The sequence below is a fragment of the Andrena cerasifolii genome, chromosome 3 (genome assembly GCF_050908995.1).
Source record: "Andrena cerasifolii isolate SP2316 chromosome 3, iyAndCera1_principal, whole genome shotgun sequence".
NCBI classification, from domain to species: Eukaryota; Metazoa; Arthropoda; class Insecta; order Hymenoptera; family Andrenidae; genus Andrena; species Andrena cerasifolii.
This window is the reverse complement of record NC_135120.1, coordinates 4,434,370-4,456,717: the sequence shown is the minus strand read 5'-3', so window position 1 is coordinate 4,456,717 and position 22,348 is coordinate 4,434,370. Positions and strand designations below refer to the sequence as shown.

Genomic DNA, 22,348 nt, shown 5'->3' with positions numbered 1-22,348 from the left:
GTGCCAAGGCCATCGACTCAATTTTACTAATATGCTGAGCGATACTCTCGTTTGATTGCATTTTATAACTAAAAAACTGCTGCTTGAGCGTTCCCTTATTTACCGAACTGCGCTGTTCATGCACACACTTGAGACGATTCCACATCTGCGCTGCTGTATCGCATGCGACGACAGTTTGTAATTGACTGTATTCCAAGCCCGTAGAGATGAACAACATGCCCTTTGAATTACTTTTATCCCATGCCTTCCTTTTTTCTACTTCAGTCACTGCCGGCCGAACCATGCTACCGTCGACAACGTCCAGAATTTTCTCTGCACGTAGTATAATTTCCATTTGGAATTTCCATAGCTGGAAATTACTTCCGTCGAACTTTTGTATGTGAAAATTCTTCACTTTTTCCATCCTCCCTGAGAGTATCCTTTATGCTCTTCTCACTTAAGAATCCGAGCTCTCACAAAGAGAATAATCGAGTCTCTGAAAAATGGCGTCTTCCGTGCGACAGACCCTTTTTATTTCCGTGCTGACCGCACGAGCGTTTCACTGTTCTTTTTCAACTTACGCACTGACCCGCACTACTGGGCCCATAACCTGTTGCGTATATTATATTTATTAAGAACAGGATAAAGCAAATTGTAGAATCTTAATTATAATATCTTGTACAGAATATCAGACGCCATGTATATCACACAAAGGAAAAACTGAGACTGGTACATAACGAAAAAGACCATTGACTCTGGAAATAAAAGATGTGACATAACCTAATAGAACGGAAATAAAACGAAACTGGCGCCACCTGGTATACTCAATGTTACTGACCATAAACTAAAATTACTAGATGATGAACAAAGCTATTTACAACAGTATCGGCTCTTCAAATATTAAGTTGTCGAATAGCAGTGGTAGTTACGCATCAAGAGATGCACAACTTCTGATTCGCGACGCGACGTTACAAGTTTCATTAATATTTGGGATATCAAATTGAAATTTTCATGAAATACATTTAACGCTTGAAAATTTCAACTATGTAGAATTAAAAAAATCGACTTTTTATTTTTTTTATTAAATGAATAATTGGGTGTCTACACAAGCGGTTGAATATAAGTCAAATATTTTTCGACTCCATCTCTATCCACAGGTTCTTTAAAGCCGAGCGTAAAGGTGCAATTCCACTGAGGCAAACCAATGGCACACTTTCCGCGGGTGACGTGTTGCATACGAAAAAAAAATGTGACGGTGTCGCATGTCGCCTGTTGCTAAAATATTCAGTGGAATCCCACCTTAACACTTTATGTGGTTGCCACGTAATATTTATGAGATACATATACCTATAATTATACGAAGTAAATTTTGAAACATCTTTTACATTTATTAATAATGGATTTGTTTTATTTAAGGTTGTAGCAGCTCCATTTAATGATCACTTATGTCTGGCTGTGGCAAGAGAATTAGAGAAAACATTTGGTGGTTGGGTGCCACCAGTTTAAGGGCAAGGATTATAACTTATAACACATTGTGACTCATGTTAAACATGATTATTGATATTTCAAGTTAATTATTATTAGTATTGCGTAACGCCCGCGCATTACACAATGTATACGCACAGTTTATAAAATACGATTTCTACAGTTTACAACGTAATTAAACTTGAAAGTAAAGTAAAGAAATTTGGAAAATAGCTTCATTTTGCATAAAAATAACGTTCGCGAGAAGGATTTTTGGCGACTGGAATTTTTTTTTTACCATTTCAATATCGTTCCCTACCTTATCGACCGCGACTGATCTCTCTTCTAGGTAGACGCTAGGACGAAGCAACGTACGTAAGGCTCCAAGAATAATATTCCCTTGATCAGTATCAAGCTGATATCTCTTTCTAAGTTGTTCTCTGTTTTATAGATTTTAGGAGATTAATAATGCGCTCTGTCGGTAAGGTAGGGAACGACATTGAAATGGTAAAAAAAAATTTTCGAGTCGCCAAAAATCCTTCTCGCAAAAGTTATTTTTATGCAAAATGAAGCTATTTTCAAAATTTCAGCCCAATCGGGTTTGACTGGTTTCCAGAAGTACAGCCAAGAATCTGATACATCACAGAAACGTAGATAAGATGGACTTAATGTCATAGCTATCTTTTCTTGTGGCAATGAAACAGGGCTAGTAATGCAAACATTCCTCCAAAAATTATGAGTCTTCATATGATCGGGAATGTCTGTGGAAGCATAAAAGATATTTAAAAAATTAAATACAGAGTTTTGTGGTACTCAGTTACCTACAATATAGTGATCCAGATCAGGGCTGAGCAATTTGTTCGCTGCCGCGGGCCGCACAATCCCCATTACCAGTCAGCCGAACGAGAACTCCGTGTGACTGTTTAGAGTGTAGAAGTCAAGTAGATATGAAGGGGATTATTTTCCTACGGCTCAGCAGAGCAGGCAAGTCAGGGAAGGGGCAGCGGGTTGCCCAGCCTTGATCTAGATATTGCGAGAATAACTTACTCTTTCAGAATTCATCCACACCTTACTTAATAAGCTCTGATTCTACTTTGTAATTACAATTAAGTAGATAGCTTTATACAAACTTTTTACAATTATGTATATGAATTGGTTCACACAATTTTTTATACGGATGAAATCCATTCTTGATACAAGGAAATGCAATAAACCACACCTATATCTTAAAACAGTTACAACCGATATTCAACAATCTGTACCTTAGACTTTAGACATGCAAATGAACAGGATGGTTACTCATACACAGGGTGCCCGGCAACAGATGTTAGAAAATTTAAGGAGTGTGTCTATATGTCAAGCATCAAGAATTTGCGTTGGAGGCTTCGTTTCCGAGATATTAATTATTGGAAATACGCGTACGAAGCGTCTTATGCCGGGAACTTAAAAGGGATCTTCATCAACTCGAAAATTCAAAAAAATTTAAAACTGCAGGAAAGTAGTTCAAGTGATGCGAATACCGTAACTATTTTTATTTCGGCACTGAAACGATCCTAGCGTTGAAAACAGGCCCTGAATGAAATTGTAAGTTTTCATGTGTATTTCATATCTCTGATCGTGTTAACGCACGACACCAAGGAGCTCCTTATCTCGTTGAATTTTATCCATTTAAACGGCACAACGTTTATTGCACGGACACGATTATATACAGGACGAGACACAGCACTTATAATTACTTATTAGACTAATATTAGCGTACGTTTAATTTGAAGGGAATAAACTAAGTCTTATGTAAGGAATCTGTATTCAGACTTTGTAATTTAATTTATCCTGAACATAGCTAAATTCGAGCGATCGCACAGTGGTTCGAGTATACTATGTTACGTATGTGGATTTTTCCCCATACGCCGCTCTCAACCACTTTTCGAGCTCGCGTCTACGAAGGGAAAACGCCCTAAAAATCCTTTTGCTTATCACATACCACTAAGGGGGGTCATGATCTCGACCATCTGGATCACGACCATGGGAACGGGAGTGACACGACGACGACCCCGAAGAATTTCCTTATATGGAAATTTCAAATGCATCCCCACTCATTTTTGGGACTATATAAACCCTTTGGTTTCTACCCTCTGCGGTTAAAAGCAGTACAGTTACGCGTAGAGTAACGTTGTGTCACGCTCGTACCGAGTCGGTTGAATTCAGTAAGATCGAGCTAAAGTCTCCGTCGGAATCATAGTTGACCCCATAGAATCCGCGAGTTCGGTTTACATTCTATTGGGCACTTTGTTATAGCCGCTCGTACGCCCCGCATCGCCAGTGCGTCAACACCGAGCAAATTAGTGGTAATTTTCACACATTTATTACACTATTTTCCCGCGACATTCACATTTGTACCAACTAATCTTGAATACACGAATGGTGTTCACTTCTAAATCGAGTTGATTCGTTAAAACCCATCTTTTACCCAGCGATCCTTATAAACTTAGTAGCGCTCACCCACTGATACAACTTTACCGCTCGAGTTGTATCAAATAAAAATTAAGAGTTACGAGGCATTAATAACATTTCCCGCGACTCCCTGATCTAGCATCAGGTTAGTTTGCAACCTTTCATCCAAATAAAGGAATTTTACCAACCTAGTGGCTCCCCGATTTCGCATCGGGTTCGTCCACGTTTAACCCTCCTACGGCTCCCTGATTTCGCATCAGGTTCGTCCGTATCCTACAGCTCCCTGGTTTCGCACCAGGTTCGTCTGTAAGTCTACCAACCTCCGAACAGCTCCCTGGTTTCGCACCAGGTTCGTCTGTGAATAATCCAACCTCCTAACAGCTCCTCGACTTCGCGTCGAGTTCGTCTGTGAACATCATCCTAGTGACACCCCGATTTCGCATCGGGTTCGTTCACGACGTTTCACCCTCCTGCGGCTCCCTGATTTCAAATCAGGTTCGTCCGCGCTTGACTCCATTCCTAGAGGCTCCCTGATTTCGCATCAGGTTCGTCCTCGCCGTCAATAATCCAAGCGGCTCCCTGATTTCGCATCAGGTTCGTCCGCGCACCTTACTAACAAATTCGTTAACCATATTCCTTGGGAAATACCCTTCTCGCCGGCCTCTCGCGTTGCCGCAGCCCCGGCTCGTAACAGAACTGGTGACAGCGGTGGGATGCTACTGCATTAGAATCGCCGTAAAATTTGGTTTTTAAATACGTTAAAATCACTCGTAATTTATTATTGACAATATACTAGTTTTCGCTAGTCAAGTCACTTAAGAAAGTTTCAAAATGACAAGCACACAGGCTAACGTCTCTTCTAACGACATTATGAACCTGACAGTTTCAATTGCAAACTCAATGTCGCTTTTGACGCAACGGACATGTATACAGAACATTACTATGTCAATTCCAACCTTCGACGGTGAAAGTCCACCCTTGACGCGCTTTGCACAAAATGTGGAAGACGGGTTAACTTTGATTCCTGAGGGTACGGAAGCTGAGTATCTTGCGATAATTTTAACAAAACTGATCGGTCCGGCACGTAGGTGCACGTTAGAGCACAAATTCAACTCTGTTAAGACATTAGTCCAACATTTGAAAAAGAGATTCGCGCCGGGAAGAAGTTTGTCATACTTCCAAGTAGAAATCGCGAAATTACATATTCGTGAAGGAGAAAGTCTGCGACAATACGTCGACAGGACCAGTCATCTCGTTTATTGTGCGCGCGGAGCTATTCGGGAAAGATATCTGGATCATGCTGAAGACTTCGTCAAAGAAATGGAAAAGGACGTTAAAGAAAACTTCATCGATGGTTTACCGGATCGAATTTCCTGGAAAGTGTCGGCTCAAACTCAAGACATCAAAACACTTGAACAAGCTTACGACGCCGTGCTCCAGATAGACAGAAAATTAAGGAATCGGCGACAGTCGCCCCGTAATGATTCACCCTCCAGGTGGTCTCGTCGAGAACATTACGCTGAAGATTCTCGCCACAACGACCGTCAAGTGTCGTATCCACATTCTCCAAGTAGGTACGACGAAAACAGGGATCGGTCTACAAGAACATCTGGTTTTGAAGAGGAACGAGAAGGACGGACACGTACGACGGCCTGGATTTTGCGTCACCGGAGCCCCTCGAAATCCCCTTCTTATCGCTCCGACTCATCGTACGCAGATGATGGAGAAAAACATTATTCCATCTTAAAAAATCCCGATAAAAATCGCAAGCCGAGTTTATACTGCTGGCATTGCGGTACGACCGGACATGACGGAAAATCCTGTAGGAAACATCCGCGTAGTCCGAGATATCAACGAGACTCGCGAGATTCATCTGTCGAATCTAACAAGTCTTTAAACTTCGATCGCGCTCAACGTATAGGCGACACGATGAGCGGAAACAAAGAAGCTCGCCAAAGGACAGTCCGCTTCGAAGAGGAAACCTCGTCAAGGAAGCACCTGCCCCACGCATCAAAACCAAGGTTCCAGAACTGGAGTCAGGAACGGGAGAATTCTTAATTGATGGCGGAGCATCCGTAAATTTAGTAGTTATTACCGCCCTGGGAGAAAATGCTACGATAAACTCTCGGGAAGAAATTGAATTAACTGGAATTACAACTAATCCAATTCATACATTAGGAACAACAATTCTTCACATCCACGAAGCTCCCGCACTTTTCTATGTGGTAAAAGAGCTTGCAATAGAAGCAGACGGACTAATAGGAAGCCCATTTTTAAAACAGGAGGAGGCCGAAATTTCCTATTACCATGGGACTTTGGTATTAAAAAATAAACCTACCCGACCTCTACGTTTTTCAAATTATCAGGACATACCTCAAACTAACAAACTACCGACGTCTAACAAACATCGTATTGAACCTAGGACGTCGCAACAGATTGCTATAACAATAACAAACCCAAGGATTAGGGAAGGATATTTACCACGTATCAAGACCCTCGAACATCTGTACATAGGGGAAGCAGTTGTAAAGAACAGTGAAGGAAAGTGCTACGTTATGGCAACAAACACCAGCGATGAACCCCTAGACGTGGAGATAGAACCGCAAACATTGGAGCCGTTTGATATCTTCAGTTCATCAGATGAAGATTTTTACTCAGCTGCAGAACACCCGTTAAATTTTAAAACTAACGAAGATAAGAAACAGAAAATCTTGGAAACTCTAAACACCAAACATTTGAACAAGGAGGAACTAAATTTTGTTACAAATTTAGTTAAAGACTTTCCTGACCGATTTTATCTTCCTGGAGATAAACTAGGTAAGGCTTCCGACTTTAAACATTCAATTCATACATCTAACGATATTCCAATCAATACGAGACAATATCGCTATCCTCTCATTCATCAAAAGGAAATTCAAAAACAAATCAGCGCCTTATTATCAAATGGTATAATTACACCTTCTAAATCTCCATATAATTCACCTTTATGGATCGTACCAAAGAAAGAAGATGAAAATGGAGTAAAACGTTGGCGATTGGTGATAGATTTCCGCGGTCTCAACGAAATAACAATTTCTGATAAATATCCATTACCTCAAATCACCGAGATTTTAGATCGACTAGGAGGAGCTAAATATTTTTCAGTCTTTGATCTCGCTAGTGGATTTCATCAAATAGAGATGGATCCGAAAGATAAAGCAAAAACAGCATTCACTACTCCAAATGGACATTACGAATTCTCTCGAATGCCTTTCGGATTAAAGAATGCACCACCCACCTTTCAACGCCTCATGGATCAAGCACTCACTGGACTTCAAGGAACAGACCTCTTTGTCTACTTGGATGACATAGTGATCTATGCATCATCCTTACAGGAACATAATATTAAAGTCAAAAAGTTGCTAAATCGCCTTCGAGAACATGGATTAACCCTGCAGACCAACAAATGTCAATTCTTGCGAAAGGAAGTTGCATACCTTGGACACATTATTTCAAAGGAAGGAGTAAGACCCGATCCTAGGAAACTAAAAGCTGTTCAAGATTTTCCTACACCTACAACGCAGAAGAACATTCAACAATTCTTAGGACTTGTAGGATATTACCGAAGATTCGTACCTAATTTCACCACAAAGGCAAAACCTTTAATTAACCTATTAGGAAAAGGCATCAAATTCAAATGGACTGAAGAACAAGACCAAAGTTTTAAGCAATTACGTAACGAACTTTGTCAACAACCCATATTGCAATATCCAGATTTCAGTAAACCATTTATTGTAACAACAGATGCCTCCGATTACGCTATTGAAGCTGTACTTAGCCAAGGCGACATAGGAAGCGACCTGCCGATTGCCTACGCATCCCGCAGCCTAAATAAACCTGAGAAGAACTACTCAGCTACTGAAAAGGAATGTTTGGCCATGGTTTACGCCGTAAGATACTTCAGGCCTTATATCTATGGAACCCCATTCACCCTCGTTACAGATCACAGACCACTGTTATGGCTACACTCTGTCAAAGACCCCACTTCTAGACTAATGAAATGGAAACTCCGACTTTTGCAGTACGAGTACCAGGTTGTCCACAAATCCGGAAAGACGAATAAGAACGCAGACGCATTATCGCGCAACCCCTCTTCTGCCTGCCTACCACTTATTCCACGAGAACTCCAGGATCCTGACTTCAAAGTCCAGATACCGAAAACAGACGCTAACACCGAGACAATTGGGCACCGTATACGACAGCTACGTCGCGACAGGGAAAACCGACCTAAGTACCGGGAGACAAGTAGCAGTTCAGACGAGATAGAAGACACCGCACGTGGGAACGTTCAACATTCTCCAATTATACACAAGAACAGATCTTTTCCCAGCTTATCTCAAGAGGTAACCATGCCAGATGAACGCCAGGGAACCATAAACACTTTTTCGCCCGCAGCAAACTCCACTCAAATCGTTCCTTTAGATAAGGACCAGACCTTATTTGACGATCTGATATCCTTTGAGGAACCGGCCGAAAATACTGTAATAGAAAATGCAAGAAACATTCAACAAGATTTATTTGGTACACCACAAGTATCAACAGAAGTCATGGATGAACCTTTACAACCCTCAATAAACCAGCTACCTGCAGGAGCCACGACCGAAGTCAGTGTGGAACAACCACCTGACAGCAGGTCAACTCAATCAAGGGTTTTCGACCGCACGCTTGACCCTTACCCATTCTTCACTACCGACACCGAGAATTCAAATGACCTTGACAATCTGGAAGAGATCCCGCTAGACCAACCACATAAGATTATCATTTCTTCAAACACCTTTACCGCTAAAGAAGGACATTACGTACACTTCATTTCTGCCGATTGCAATTTAGTAAACCCAGTTGGAAAATTATTGCTGGACACCGAAATGATTAATAAACCGAATCTTTTAGCAGCTCAACCGAAAAAGGGACGGGTGATAACAACCGACAATGGATCATTTAAAACCTTTAGTATAATAGTCTCGGATAACTTCTTTGATAATATTAAAAGAGTAGACGTGCTTAACGGATTGAAAACTCTTCAACACACCCTGGATCAAAATCAGATTAAATCATTTCGAATTTCTGCCACGGGAGACCTTCACAAAATACCGTCCAATGAATTCGTCAAGATATTAGAAGAGGTTTTCATAGGAACCTGCCTACAGATTACTTTATGCAACTGTATCATCACTACACCATCCGAAGAGGACAGACAGCACATCATTTGCGAAGCTCACGACAGTTTAATTGGAGGACACAAAGGAGTAACGAAGACCTACAAACGCATCCGATCAAAATTCTATTGGCCACAAATGCGCAACGACATTCAAGACTACATCCGAAGATGTCAAAGTTGTCAAGAGCAGAAATTAGTTCGAGCGAAAACTCGTCAGCCGATGTTGATCACCGACACACCTATAGGAGCCTTCGACAAAATTTCCTTGGATACAGTGGGACCTTTACCAATTACACCCAGCGGGAACAGACATATTCTCACTATTCAAGATAATCTAACGAAATATTGCGTAGCTGTAGCAATACCTAATATTCGAGCTGCTACAATTGCAGATGCGTTCGCTAGACATTTCATCGCAATCTACGGTACACCCCGCGCAATATTAACAGACAAAGGAACTAGCTTCATCGGAACACTTATGACAAATTTATCCGAAATATTTAAAATCAAACAAATCACAACCTCGGGATATAGACCACAAACCAACGGATCTTTAGAACGAAGTCACATCGTACTCACCGAATATCTCAAGCATTACATGGATAATTACGAAGACTGGGATTTACTAATACCGTTTGCAATGTTCTCTTATAACACATCCGTTCACGAAGCAACGAATTTCACCCCATACGAATTAATCTTTGGAAAACCAGCTCGAGAACCAAGTTCTTTCCCAACTGGCGAAAAATTAAAGTCGTTTGGAGACTACTTAATAGAATTAATAACACACATGACTAATATTCGTAATATAGCTTCCGATAACCTAAACAAAGCAAAAATTCGTTCGAAAAATTATTACGATGCTCACGCAAGACCAGCAACATTTAACAAAGGCGACTCTGTCTACGTACTCAAAGAACCGCGCACCAGTAAATTTGATCCACATTACATTGGACCATACCAGATAATAGACGTGACAGACCTGAATAACGTAGTATTACGAACGCACAATAAGTTAATCACAAAGCATCAGGACAAATTAAAACATGCCTACTCTCCATTCACAGCTGAAAACCAACCATGATCTTCGCATATTTGCTCCTGTTGCCACTCGCTGTCATTAGCGACGATCAAATCATAACACCACTCGAAGGAGACACCGGACTCTTCTATGAAAAATTACCTGATATAAGGACCTTCCAATCACAATGGCGCCTAGTCACCTCTCTAGATGTTACTCGGTACCTCAGCTATGCTCCGCATGTGAAGCATTACATTTCATCGATGAATCAACTCTGTAATCGCCACGATTCCATCAACTGCCTCAGCAAGGAATTGGGACCTCGGTTAATCAAGAAAGAAGAAAACACCGTGCATTACAGCAATCTGATACGCACTGCAATAGGTGATACCCCACATTTTAAAAAACCATCCCCACGGCGCAGCGTACCTTTTGGATTCATCGGCACTCTCAGCAAAACATTATTTGGAACTTTATCACAAGAAGATGCAGAATACTACAACCGCGAATTAAACAAAGTTTATAAGGATCAACGCGAAATTACCGAAATAATAGCTAAACAAACGCATATTATAAAAGGAGAATTTTCACTCGCACATGCAAGGTTAGTTAATTTAACTCAAATTGTATCGCAACTGACGAAAACGATGGTCATACACTCCGAAGCATTACAAGAGACACAGTCAGACATTAGCAGATTACGTTTCGAAGCATCCATCAGGGACTCTGTAATCGAAATAGAAAGAGGGTTAGACGATTATAGCACCAACCTACTGTTGCTAATAGATGCAATATTGTTAGCGAAACAAGGCATTTTACACCCTGCTATTCTGTCGCCAGAACAATTATTGAGATCAGCTCAAAAAATTAAGGAAACACTTGTTTATGAATTTCCCTTAACATCCGAAGAATTACTTATGGAACAAATTGAAAAAATAACAAATTTAAATGTAATTTTCACCAGAGGAAGGATACTTTTCGAACTCACCATACCTCTTTTAGAGCAAAAAACGTACAGCTTATATAAAATATACCCATGTCCATCGACACATAACCTTGGAACAAAAAGGGTAGTTTCGTATATCCAGCCGCAAACCCAGTACATTGCAGTCTCATCAGACGAGCAACAATATTTTTCCCCAACGGAAGAATACTTGAAGATTTGCCGGTTTCACCACAATCAATTTTTGGGCCCAACTACCCTACCAGTATACCAAGCAGATCGACAACCAACTTGTGAATCTACTCTGTTATTAAACCCCACTTCGATAAATTGGAACACCTGTACCATTAAATTGACCGCACAAGTAAAACCGTACTGGCAGACTTTAAATGTACCAGCTACATGGCTTTACTTCATGCCTGAAAATAAAAAGGCACAAATTTATTGCAAAGGAAAGAAACCTATAACGCAAAATATCGCTACCATTGGAATCCTTAAACTACAACCCGGTTGCCAAGCAACAATAGACTCGGTACAATTAAAATCATTGGAAACCATCAATACCTCACAAAACATTGAATATTATCCCTCTAAATCTTACAATTTATCAGTAATTATACCAGAAGTCACCGAACATCATTTCAAAGTATTGAAAATGAACGAGCAGAAACCCACAAAATGGGAGGATCTTCCAACAGCATTATCACTTACGGAAATAGAACAACGAGCCAGGAATTTTGCCACCTACCAAACATCCATTCGGCAGGTACAGGTCTCAACCTCTTCTTCCATTGGGGGCATAATAGTAATTCTGATCATAGTAAACACGATATTGGTCATGAAATGCAAACTTCGTCAACTCAACAATAAAACAGAGTCTCCCAAAGAAAACCAAGAAGTAACAATAAATATACCAAGCACATCCGAAACTCACAGTCCGTGCGCCACAGTTTTCTAAAGGGATGAAACCACTCCCACGAGAATCCCTCCTCTGGGACACGTATAGTTTCAGGGTGGGGGCGCGATAAGGGTTTCTTCCCTATAAAAGCAGGGCATCAGGCCCCTTAACTCAGCACAACTCCTGCTTCTACATGTCTAAGAGCATCGCTACACAGACCACGCTAGACGAGGGAACAAGGACCATAGCAGTACAAACAGGACATCACGGATCTTGGGAAACTTCATCCCGAGTGGGTACTACACTCACACCAAGGCCGTATAACCGCAGCACGGGAGGAATTGTCAAGAGGGGCCGAAGCTCTTTGACTCGGAAGACCAGTGTCAAGTCGGTGGGCGTCCAAAAAACCGACATTAAACCCCATCGCTGCATCCCGGACTGTTTGGTGCTCCGGGAAATAACCGACGACAACATTCGTAATTGGACACCAGGCGAACAGATCGTCACGAAAAAACGCAGACATGAGGACCATCTCAGCGCGTGACCTCGGCAACACTTCCCGCTGCCTGGTCATGTGCGTGGAGGACCCCACCCTGTTCTGGGTCGCCCTGGATACGTACGGCGAGGCAGCGAAGGTCATGATACGCGAATTAAACGTACACATGATGTCGAAACAACATCTATGCCTGCCAACAATGTCCAGCATCAGGCCAGGACGACTCGTAACTGTAAAGTCTCCCAGGAAGGGGTGGCTTCGCGGCGAGGTCACCGCAGTAAATGGGACCATTCTGCAGCATCTTCTTTGGCGATTATGGGATCACGATGGACTGCCCTGTCGCGGAATTGCGATCCTTGCCACCGCGGTTCCATGCCCTCCCCTGGCAGACAGTGAGGATCCGTCTGAGGGGCGTTAAGTTACGTTCCCGCCGACCGCTCCAGAGGACGACGCGGATCGCAGAGATGGTAATGGCGAGAAGGAAGGGCCTCCTCGCCAACATACAGTCAACACTGGACGGCTTCACGGCCACGCTGACGCTCGACCGGCTACCCGGACAACCTCCACTAGACGTCGTTGACCACTGGCTGGAGCTGGGCTACGTGATACCCAGCGACGACTAAACTTTTACACCCCGCAACACCTAGCGATAAGTACACATTACATTACACTACACCCGACAATTCTTTCTCACACTCTTGTTTACAAAAGGATTTGTGGGGCGTTTTTCCTTCTTTTGAAAAGCATCGCGAGAATCGCGATGTTTTGTCTACGGGGGGAGATGTTACGTATGTGGATTTTTCCCCATACGCCGCTCTCAACCACTTTTCGAGCTCGCGTCTACGAAGGGAAAACGCCCTAAAAATCCTTTTGCTTATCACATACCACTAAGGGGGGTCATGATCTCGACCATCTGGATCACGACCATGGGAACGGGAGTGACACAACGACGACCCCGAAGAATTTCCTTATATGGAAATTTCAAATGCATCCCCACTCATTTTTGGGACTATATAAACCCTTTGGTTTCTACCCTCTGCGGTTAAAAGCAGTACAGTTACGCGTAGAGTAACGTTGTGTCACGCTCGTACCGAGTCGGTTGAATTCAGTAAGATCGAGCTAAAGTCTCCGTCGGAATCATAGTTGACCCCATAGAATCCGCGAGTTCGGTTTACATTCTATTGGGCACTTTGTTATAGCCGCTCGTACGCCCCGCATCGCCAGTGCGTCAACACCGAGCAAATTAGTGGTAATTTTCACACATTTATTACACTATTTTCCCGCGACATTCACATTTGTACCAACTAATCTTGAATACACGAATGGTGTTCACTTCTAAATCGAGTTGATTCGTTAAAACCCATCTTTTACCCAGCGATCCTTATAAACTTAGTAGCGCTCACCCACTGATACAACTTTACCGCTCGAGTTGTATCAAATAAAAATTAAGAGTTACGAGGCATTAATAACATTTCCCGCGACTCCCTGATCTAGCATCAGGTTAGTTTGCAACCTTTCATCCAAATAAAGGAATTTTACCAACCTAGTGGCTCCCCGATTTCGCATCGGGTTCGTCCACGTTTAACCCTCCTACGGCTCCCTGATTTCGCATCAGGTTCGTCCGTATCCTACAGCTCCCTGGTTTCGCACCAGGTTCGTCTGTAAGTCTACCAACCTCCGAACAGCTCCCTGGTTTCGCACCAGGTTCGTCTGTGAATAATCCAACCTCCTAACAGCTCCTCGACTTCGCGTCGAGTTCGTCTGTGAACATCATCCTAGTGACACCCCGATTTCGCATCGGGTTCGTTCACGACGTTTCACCCTCCTGCGGCTCCCTGATTTCAAATCAGGTTCGTCCGCGCTTGACTCCATTCCTAGAGGCTCCCTGATTTCGCATCAGGTTCGTCCTCGCCGTCAATAATCCAAGCGGCTCCCTGATTTCGCATCAGGTTCGTCCGCGCACCTTACTAACAAATTCGTTAACCATATTCCTTGGGAAATACCCTTCTCGCCGGCCTCTCGCGTTGCCGCAGCCCCGGCTCGTAACAACTATATGATGCTAGCTGGACAAAATTATTTTTTCGCGGTATTCAGTTTCGAGGGGGTTCAAATTGTTAGGAAACAAACCTCACGCGTATCACAGTTTATTATTTTACTAAACATATCAATAAAATAAAAATATGACTACTTTAAAAAGAACAAAACGACAGTATTGTATTTTAACTATAATTACCAGTTGTAACATTATGTCTATTCCTGTAATTTCTGAGTTTTTAAGTTTAAAACCTGGTTTTTGCAATCAGTTTTCTCTGCATCACTATTAAAACAGTGTTTTGCTATATGTTCCACGGCGTTCCACGCAACAAAGGTTGAATGTACGGAAAGTAGAGACTTTCTAGTTTTTTTTAAATCAAGTGAGAGATCTGTAAAAATTTCGAAAACTATGTTTTGTGAATTGTTTTCGAGTGCGACACTCGGTAGGAGAGGTAGCACAGTTGTTATATTTCAGACTCTATACGTAAGTGCCCCCAAAAAATCTCAGCTGACTAACCCCAGAAATAATTGAGATGTTGACAAATAATTCCACTCAAACTGCTCTGCAAAGAGAAGTTGCTAGCACCATTCTGCTTGATGATGAGATATCAGCATATTCTACTGATTGTTCTTCGGATGATTCAAGTAGTGAATAAGATTAGCGTGTATTGCAAGTAAAAAGAAATTAATAGTTATTTGGCACACTTATAGTTATAGTTAAACTATAATACTCTCGTTTTGGTTTCTTTTCCTTTATCGAATTAGTTATATTCTTATTCTCTTAATATTTTTAGTGACATAATAAACTGTGATATGAATCAGGCTTGTTTTCTAACAATTTGAACCCCATATAAACCCAATACCGCGAAGAAATAATTTTGTCCAGCTAGCATGTAGTATACTCGAACCACTGTAGATCGCTTCAAATTTTCGATGCACGCGTGAACGAATCGGTTGCACGAGAGATTCTGCAGCCTTATCGCGACGAGAACTCCCAGCACAACTGACTTCGTGATGTGAGCACCTCGCCAAAACACCACACCTCTGTGTGTCTAACAAAGACGTAAAGGTTCGAGACAAAGGACCGCCGCACAGTGGGGCTGGAGAGGAAAAAAGTCTTAAAATGAAAGTTGTATTTTTTGTGTATCCATCACTGTATCCTGATAGTCAATGGACCAGTGTATCTAACCTATATGACAAATATGTCATATTCATGTTAATTGCAAAGAAAAATTGATCTGATGTTGACCTTTCCTATTCTAACGGGAAACGTGTCAATATTCGTACCATATTGTCGATTTTTTTCTGAATTCCTCTAGATTTTTTTATGTTTGTACCTTATGTATTTCGAATGTGTCTAGTCTCAGCTTATTTGTGACATAAATACTCTTTGAAAACTCTTCACCGTAATCCCACTATACAACTTCAAATGAAGCTACCTAGTATTTCAAGTTTTCATTAACTCTTTTAGGTTTATAAAAACAGCTCCGCCTTCATCCGGGCTCTAGATAGTACTAATTAGCCAGCTTGAGGTGAACAGTTTTTCTCACAGTTTTGAAGCGTACATTCCAGGCGTGCGCTCCAAAACTGTACGTGTAAAGTCTCCAACGTGATAAACGATGATCGCGCGTTCCCGGCGCAGTGCAGGTCTGACAAGGAGATCGCACAGGTTATGCAATCGGTTCTGGAATGAGACTGGGTGGACATTGTAGTGCACACCTAGTGTTACAAAACCGTAAAGGGTTTTTGTACAGTGGGCCTTCGTTTTCGAGAAATTTGAGTTCAAAGTTTTGCGCGACAGTAGTATTTCAGTTGTGCAAACATTCTTAGCAAGCAACGGTTGTAGCTGCGATATTAAGATGTTTGGCTACGGTGCTGGAGGTCTTCGGTTCGATTCCTGGTGCGCGCTTGTTTTTTTTTTCTTTTCTTTTTCTTACCGTAGTAATGTAATGGCTGCACCTAAAATTATTTTGCGCTGTAACGATGTTAATAATATATATTATTACAATAATACTGCACACAAAGTACAAACATAATACAAGTGCAGATATAATATAAATATAATAAAACCGCAAATTACAAATAATATCAGTGCAACAATATTAATATTATTATCATTATCGATGATGTATTAAATTTACTACGTCTATAAGTGTGAGTGCTTTTATACATTTAAAAAATATGCCGAAGACGTCGCGGGCTGCAGACTATCGAATAGACTTTAACGGCAGTTAGAGCTCCGGTCATATCTGACCGTAGGGATAGTCGTATACAGGAATATCGAGCGCAACAGGGCTCGGAACAGAGGAACTAGGCTGAAGCCCAGTGTTTCCAGAGTCAGACCCGGCGGCGCGATCTAGCAGTGCCTCCACCTCCATGTCTGCTGAAGGGTCCTCAACTCGCCGTTGTGGAACGTTGACAAAATCATCAAGTAACCAAGTCTTAACGTAAGTCGACGGATCGGGAATCTCATCTCCGTACCATTCGTCGAACTCTTCCTGGTTATCAAAAACTTGGAGAGTCGCGGTGCAGTGCGGGAGTCGATTGTCGTCTTTACGTATATTGGATTGAATTAATTTCTGTCGTTTCTGTTCCGCGCGGGCAAGTACAGCAGGTTCTAAAGCTGCAAGGTCCTCTTCATCGTCTGATATTGTCATATCGGACAAGCAGTCAATGAGGAGCTCATATTCTTCTGAGAAACCAATGTCTATTTAAAATAGAATCACGAAAGCCGGTAGATGACAGTTTGAATACAAGGACTTTATGATCGACGGTATCAAATGCCTTGTTGAAATCAGTGTATATAGCGTCAACCTGAAAGCCCTCATTAAGTGCTGACGAAGTCTAATTACAGAAAACGCTCAGGTTGGTTTCGACTGACCTCCCATAGGTAAAGCCATGTTGTTCATGACATATGAGGTTAGAGATTAAGGAGGAAAGTCTAGAGGTAATGATGCTCTCGAATAGTTTAGACATAACATTTAGAATAGAGATCGGCCTATAGTTGCATACATTTGACGGGTCACCAGATTTAAGAATAGGCGTTATATGGCTAGATTTCCAACGCAGGAGAAAATAGCCTGCATTTAAAGATAGATTAAAGATTATCCATAGTGTACGAGATATAACAAATTTAGATGCTTTAAAAACAACAGGAGGAATGCCATCATCTCCAGGGCCTTTATTGGTGTTAAGGCTGGTGATCGTGTCAAAAACCTTGCTAATATTTATGGAGATATTTCTAATGTATAACGGAGAGTCAGTACTACAGGTACTACAGGTGCCCGCACCAGCAGGCGTGGCATATACTGACTCGAAATAATTTGCAAAAAGGTTAGCAGTATGTCCGCTGGTGTTCGCAGAAGTGTCACCATACTTTACCGTCGTCGGGATACCACGCGCGTGAGCCTTACTGTGAACAAAGTTCCAGAAGGTTTTAATGTTTTTCGCAATGTTAGTTTAGGTGCGTTCACAATATTTCCTGTAACATTCCCTAGAAAGTAGCCTACATGTTGCTCTAAGATGGGAGAAGGCTTCATAGTCACTACGTACGTTAGATTGTTTATATGTGCGGTGAGCTAATTTTTAGGTTCGAACGAGGTTCCTTAACTCGCGAGAGTACCACGAAGGATATCCCGACGAGGATAACCTTAGAGTGTATTTCGGTACATATAAATCAATAGCTGTGTACAGTTGCTCATATAAGAACGCGACGGATTCATCAATCGAAAGATTGTGCAAGCACCTATCCCAGTCGATCATACCTAAGAAGTTACACAGTGGGATATAATCACCTAGCTCATAATTGTATCTCAATTCAGCTTGGTCATAATGTGCAACAGTTGTAAGGGAGCACAAGCGCGTACATAGGGCAGGATGATACAAATCTCAAGGCAGAAGGGCTTCGTCGGATAGCTCGATACATATATTATCTATGTTGCCAAAACATAGGTCAAGGAGGTTACCATGGAGGTTCTATATATATGGACGAATTAGATTCAAAATATATTTAAATGTTGAATTGTTCATTCGCAGATAATTTTTAAAATCTTCTGGGTCGTTCTGTCAAAGATCTTTCAATAGGGGCATGTGACCGTGGCGATCTCTATGTTCACGGCATCTCTTAACCCATATTCTTGTTTTGTGTTCTTGCTCTTCTGCTTTAAAATATGCATACAATACGACGCAAGCGATCGCGCGAGTTCTTCGCTGTTTTTATCAAAGACATTTTTACATGCACGATGTCAGCGATGCAGTTGACGTAGCGTGGCGCGTCTCACTGAACTGTCCGCCCGGCGGACATGCCACGCTCCGCGCGAAATCTTGCAAATTTGGAACGGATGCTCCAAACCTGTGGATCTGGCGCGCGCTCTTGGAGTGTTGCGCTTTGAACATCACGCTCCAGGAGCGCGTATTCGGGGATCTCTGTCGCGAGTTGTAGAATAGGACGTACCCGAATGTAATTAAACTGGGATAACGCGTTAACAAAGACTGTATTTATTGGATTGACTGTTGGGCGTACAAAGAGCGCAACGTGATGCACGTAGTGCGGAAAGACGCTGTGCGCAGGTGCAAAGTGGCTTAGATGCAACTGACTCGACGCAGTGGCGCACGCTGACGGCGCGGCGGCGAGGACTCCACATCCACCCCCCCCCCCCCCCTCAGAGGGCTCCGAGGAAGGAGGAAGAATCGAAAATGTTACACTCTGCTATCGACCTGATTCCCGTGCCGGCCGGGAGAGAATCACCAGGCGCGTGTGTATCGGCGTCGGCGTGAAAGGCGGCGCTTGTGGACGTAATCGCGAAGTAGGCAGCAGAGCCTGCCGCGACAAGGGCGGCAGGACATGCCGCAGAGCGGGCAACGGAGCAGGCTACAGATCAGGCAGCGACACAGGCTGCGGCGGGGGCAGCGAGATGGACGCGGATCAGGTAGCGACACAGGCTGCGCTGACGGCACCGAGATGGACGCGGATCAGGCAGCGACACAGGCTGCGCTGACGGCAGCAGGACAGGCTGCAACGGCAGCGGAGCAGGCTGCGGTGACGGCCCTGCCATGTCCAAATCCTCCTCAGTGATATATACCGACATCAACGACTCGGTCGACACCGCCTTCTCCTCGCCTTTCACTCGAATGATGAAAACTCGGTCACTGGCTCGCCGGACTACTTCGTACGGTCCAGCGTAGGGGGGTTCCAACGGACGGCGCACCCAATCTACATGCCTGAAAACATGGGTGCACGAAGCCAAACTCCTTAAACTAAAAAGAGAGGTTTTTGCATAATTGTCATCTTGCATAACGTCTCTAGTAACAAAGAACTCTCCAGGAACTTGGAGCGTCGTTCGAAACAGCATTTCAGCAGCGTAGGCCTGGAGGTCTCGTTGGAACGACGTACGGAGTCCCAAAAGAACGAGAAAGCAACCGAGGCCACGGTACAGTCGCATTCCACATCAGAGACGCTTTCAACGCACGGTACCACCACCTCTCCAACATCCCGTTCGACCGCGGATGATACGGCGGTCTGTGGATCCTGTTCGCGCCAAGACCGCAAACAACGCAGACTCAAATTGCGCTCCCTGGTCCGTCGTTATCGTAAGTGGAGTTCCAAATTGGCACATCCAATTGTCTCCGCTTGCACGTCCGCAAGGGGGGTGGCAGCCGGCCAACGGGAGAAACGATCCACAATCGTTAAGCAATATCTCAAATCCTCAACCTGGGGTAAAACGATCAGGTCCAAGTGAACGTGGTTGAACCGATTGTCCGGCACTTTTATATTGTCCGAAAGGAGTGTGTTGTGGCGATGCACCTTCGCCTTTTGGCACAGCACGCATTCGGCGACGCGCATCGCCGCCAATCCCCGGCCAGACGAATTTCTCTCTAAGGCCTCGGGATGTGATTCGTCCACTGGGATGAGACAGTCCATGAATGACACTGAATGCCGTCCGGCGGAGGGCTCGGGGCAGGTACGGCCTGACGACGCCATCTCTGACGCCACACCATAAGTCCTCTCCCTAAATGGATAGCAGTTGAAGGTTCAGCGAGGTATCAGCACGCACCGAGGTCAGCTCTTCATCCTGTTCTTGGGCCATCCTGATAGCAGCCGCGTCCAGCTGAGTGGGCATGGTTATGGCACTTACGCGCGAAAGCGCGTGCGCCACCACATTGTCCTCCCCCCTTACGTACTGAATGTCCGTGGTAAATTGCGAAATGTAATCAAGGTGCCGTTGCTATCTTGGATTAGCTCTATCCACCCGCTGGGCGAAAGCGTAGGTCAATGGCCGATGATCCATGCGGACAGTAAAGTACGTCCAGAAAGTACGTCCCTCAAGAATATGCTTGAAATATTTCACCGCAGAGTAGATGGCCAGTAACTCGTGGTCATATACACTGTAACGCACTTCCGGACCCTGCAGCTTACGCGAGAAAAATCCCAACAGTGCTCGCTCGCCGTTCGCGCCCTGCTCCAGGGCGGCGCCAATGGCGACGTCAGAGGCGTCTGTTGTCAGGGTCAACTGGGCCGATGACGAAAGGAAACCAGTTCTCTTCAGCAATTGGAGTCCACTGAATCATAGAACGGTCTCGCTTCTTGGCACCCTTCATATATACTGTAAGCGGTGCTGGATGTCTGCTGCATTCGGAATGGAACGGCGATAGTAGTTTAGCATTCCGAGAAAACGGCGCAGCTCGGAGACCGTAGACTGCTTTGGAAAAGTGGAAACAGCCTCCATCCGATCCCTCGGTGGCTGGTAACCATGTTTGTTCACCACGTACCCTAGGTACGTGACCTCACTCTTTCCAAAGTGACACTTGCCCGTGTTTATCGTTAGATTATGCTTGCGTAAAATATCAAAAACGATTTCAAGATGTGTCACGTGGTCCTCATGCGAGTGAGAAGCTACTATAAGGTTATCAAGATAGCACCTCACAAAATTGTGCCCCCTTAGAATAGTGTCCATATGATGCTGGAGCGTCTGTGCACCATTTTTTAGGCCTAGCGGCATGCCTAAAAACTCAAACAGACCAAATGGAATTGTTATGGCTGTTTTTGGTATATCCTCTGCTGCAACTGGAATTTGATGATAGGCTCGCCTTAAATCAACAACAGAGAACACCTTTGCGCCCCGCAGGCCCTGGAAAATGTCCTCGGGGCATGGGAGTGGATAACGGTCCGCCTGAGTACAGGCGTTAAGACCGCGATAGTCACCATAAAAATCGGGTGCGGCACTGCGAAGGGCAGCCCTCGCCACGGGGTACCAAGCCGCATCTCCTTGACGAGCGTCGGGCAACTCCTGCCTGAGAGGAATACGATTTACTTTAATTACAGTACATGTGTGTTTTGTAATAAAGTGTTTCTATCGTCTCCTGAATTCAACAACTGGCATCCAGACATCTACGCTCCTACAATCCACCGGCAATACTCCTCGTGGAGAGACACAGGAAGAAAGGGGGTATAAACACGAGCTTCGATATCAAAACAAAAGCATGCGTTGACGTATTCCGTGCGAGAGAAGGTGGGCATTGGGGAGGAGGTATCGCTGTGAAGAGGGCCTCTTCAAGAGAGCAGCCGTTTGTGAAGGATGCAAATCCGATTGGTTCTGATACAATCTGCTGCCTATGGTTGAAATTTAGTCTAGCAACTTTCACTCCTCCTAACCTAACCAATCCAACTTACATCCCTCCCAAAAGAACCGGCCATCCGAGCGTAGATGCAAGTGCGAAATAAAAGTAACGGTGCGCTTCTCGATACCGCAGATGTACCTACCTAAGTAGCATTTCTGACCGAAAAGAATTGTCCATCTCCCGATTTCGTACTGGCTTCCTGTTGCCTATCAGCTTGCCCACGCTTTCTAGGATGGAAGCCGAGTGCT

General features: G+C 43.7%; 1 protein-coding gene and 1 long non-coding RNA gene across 3 annotated transcripts in view; both read left to right on the top strand.

The window, feature by feature from the left end:
• LOC143367001 (fatty-acid amide hydrolase 2) overlaps positions 1-3,246 on the top strand; it is a 174,392-nt gene extending 171,146 nt beyond the window's left edge. For both annotated transcript variants that reach the window (XM_076808586.1, XM_076808585.1), the window contains one exon: positions 1,396-3,246. In XM_076808586.1, the coding sequence (XP_076664701.1) occupies positions 1,396-1,485 (90 nt within the window). In that variant the 3' untranslated portion in view covers positions 1,486-3,246. The remainder of the gene's footprint in view (positions 1-1,395) is intronic.
• LOC143367066 (uncharacterized) overlaps positions 1-22,348 on the top strand; it is a 391,763-nt gene that overhangs the window by 359,909 nt on the left and 9,506 nt on the right. The window lies entirely within an intron of this gene.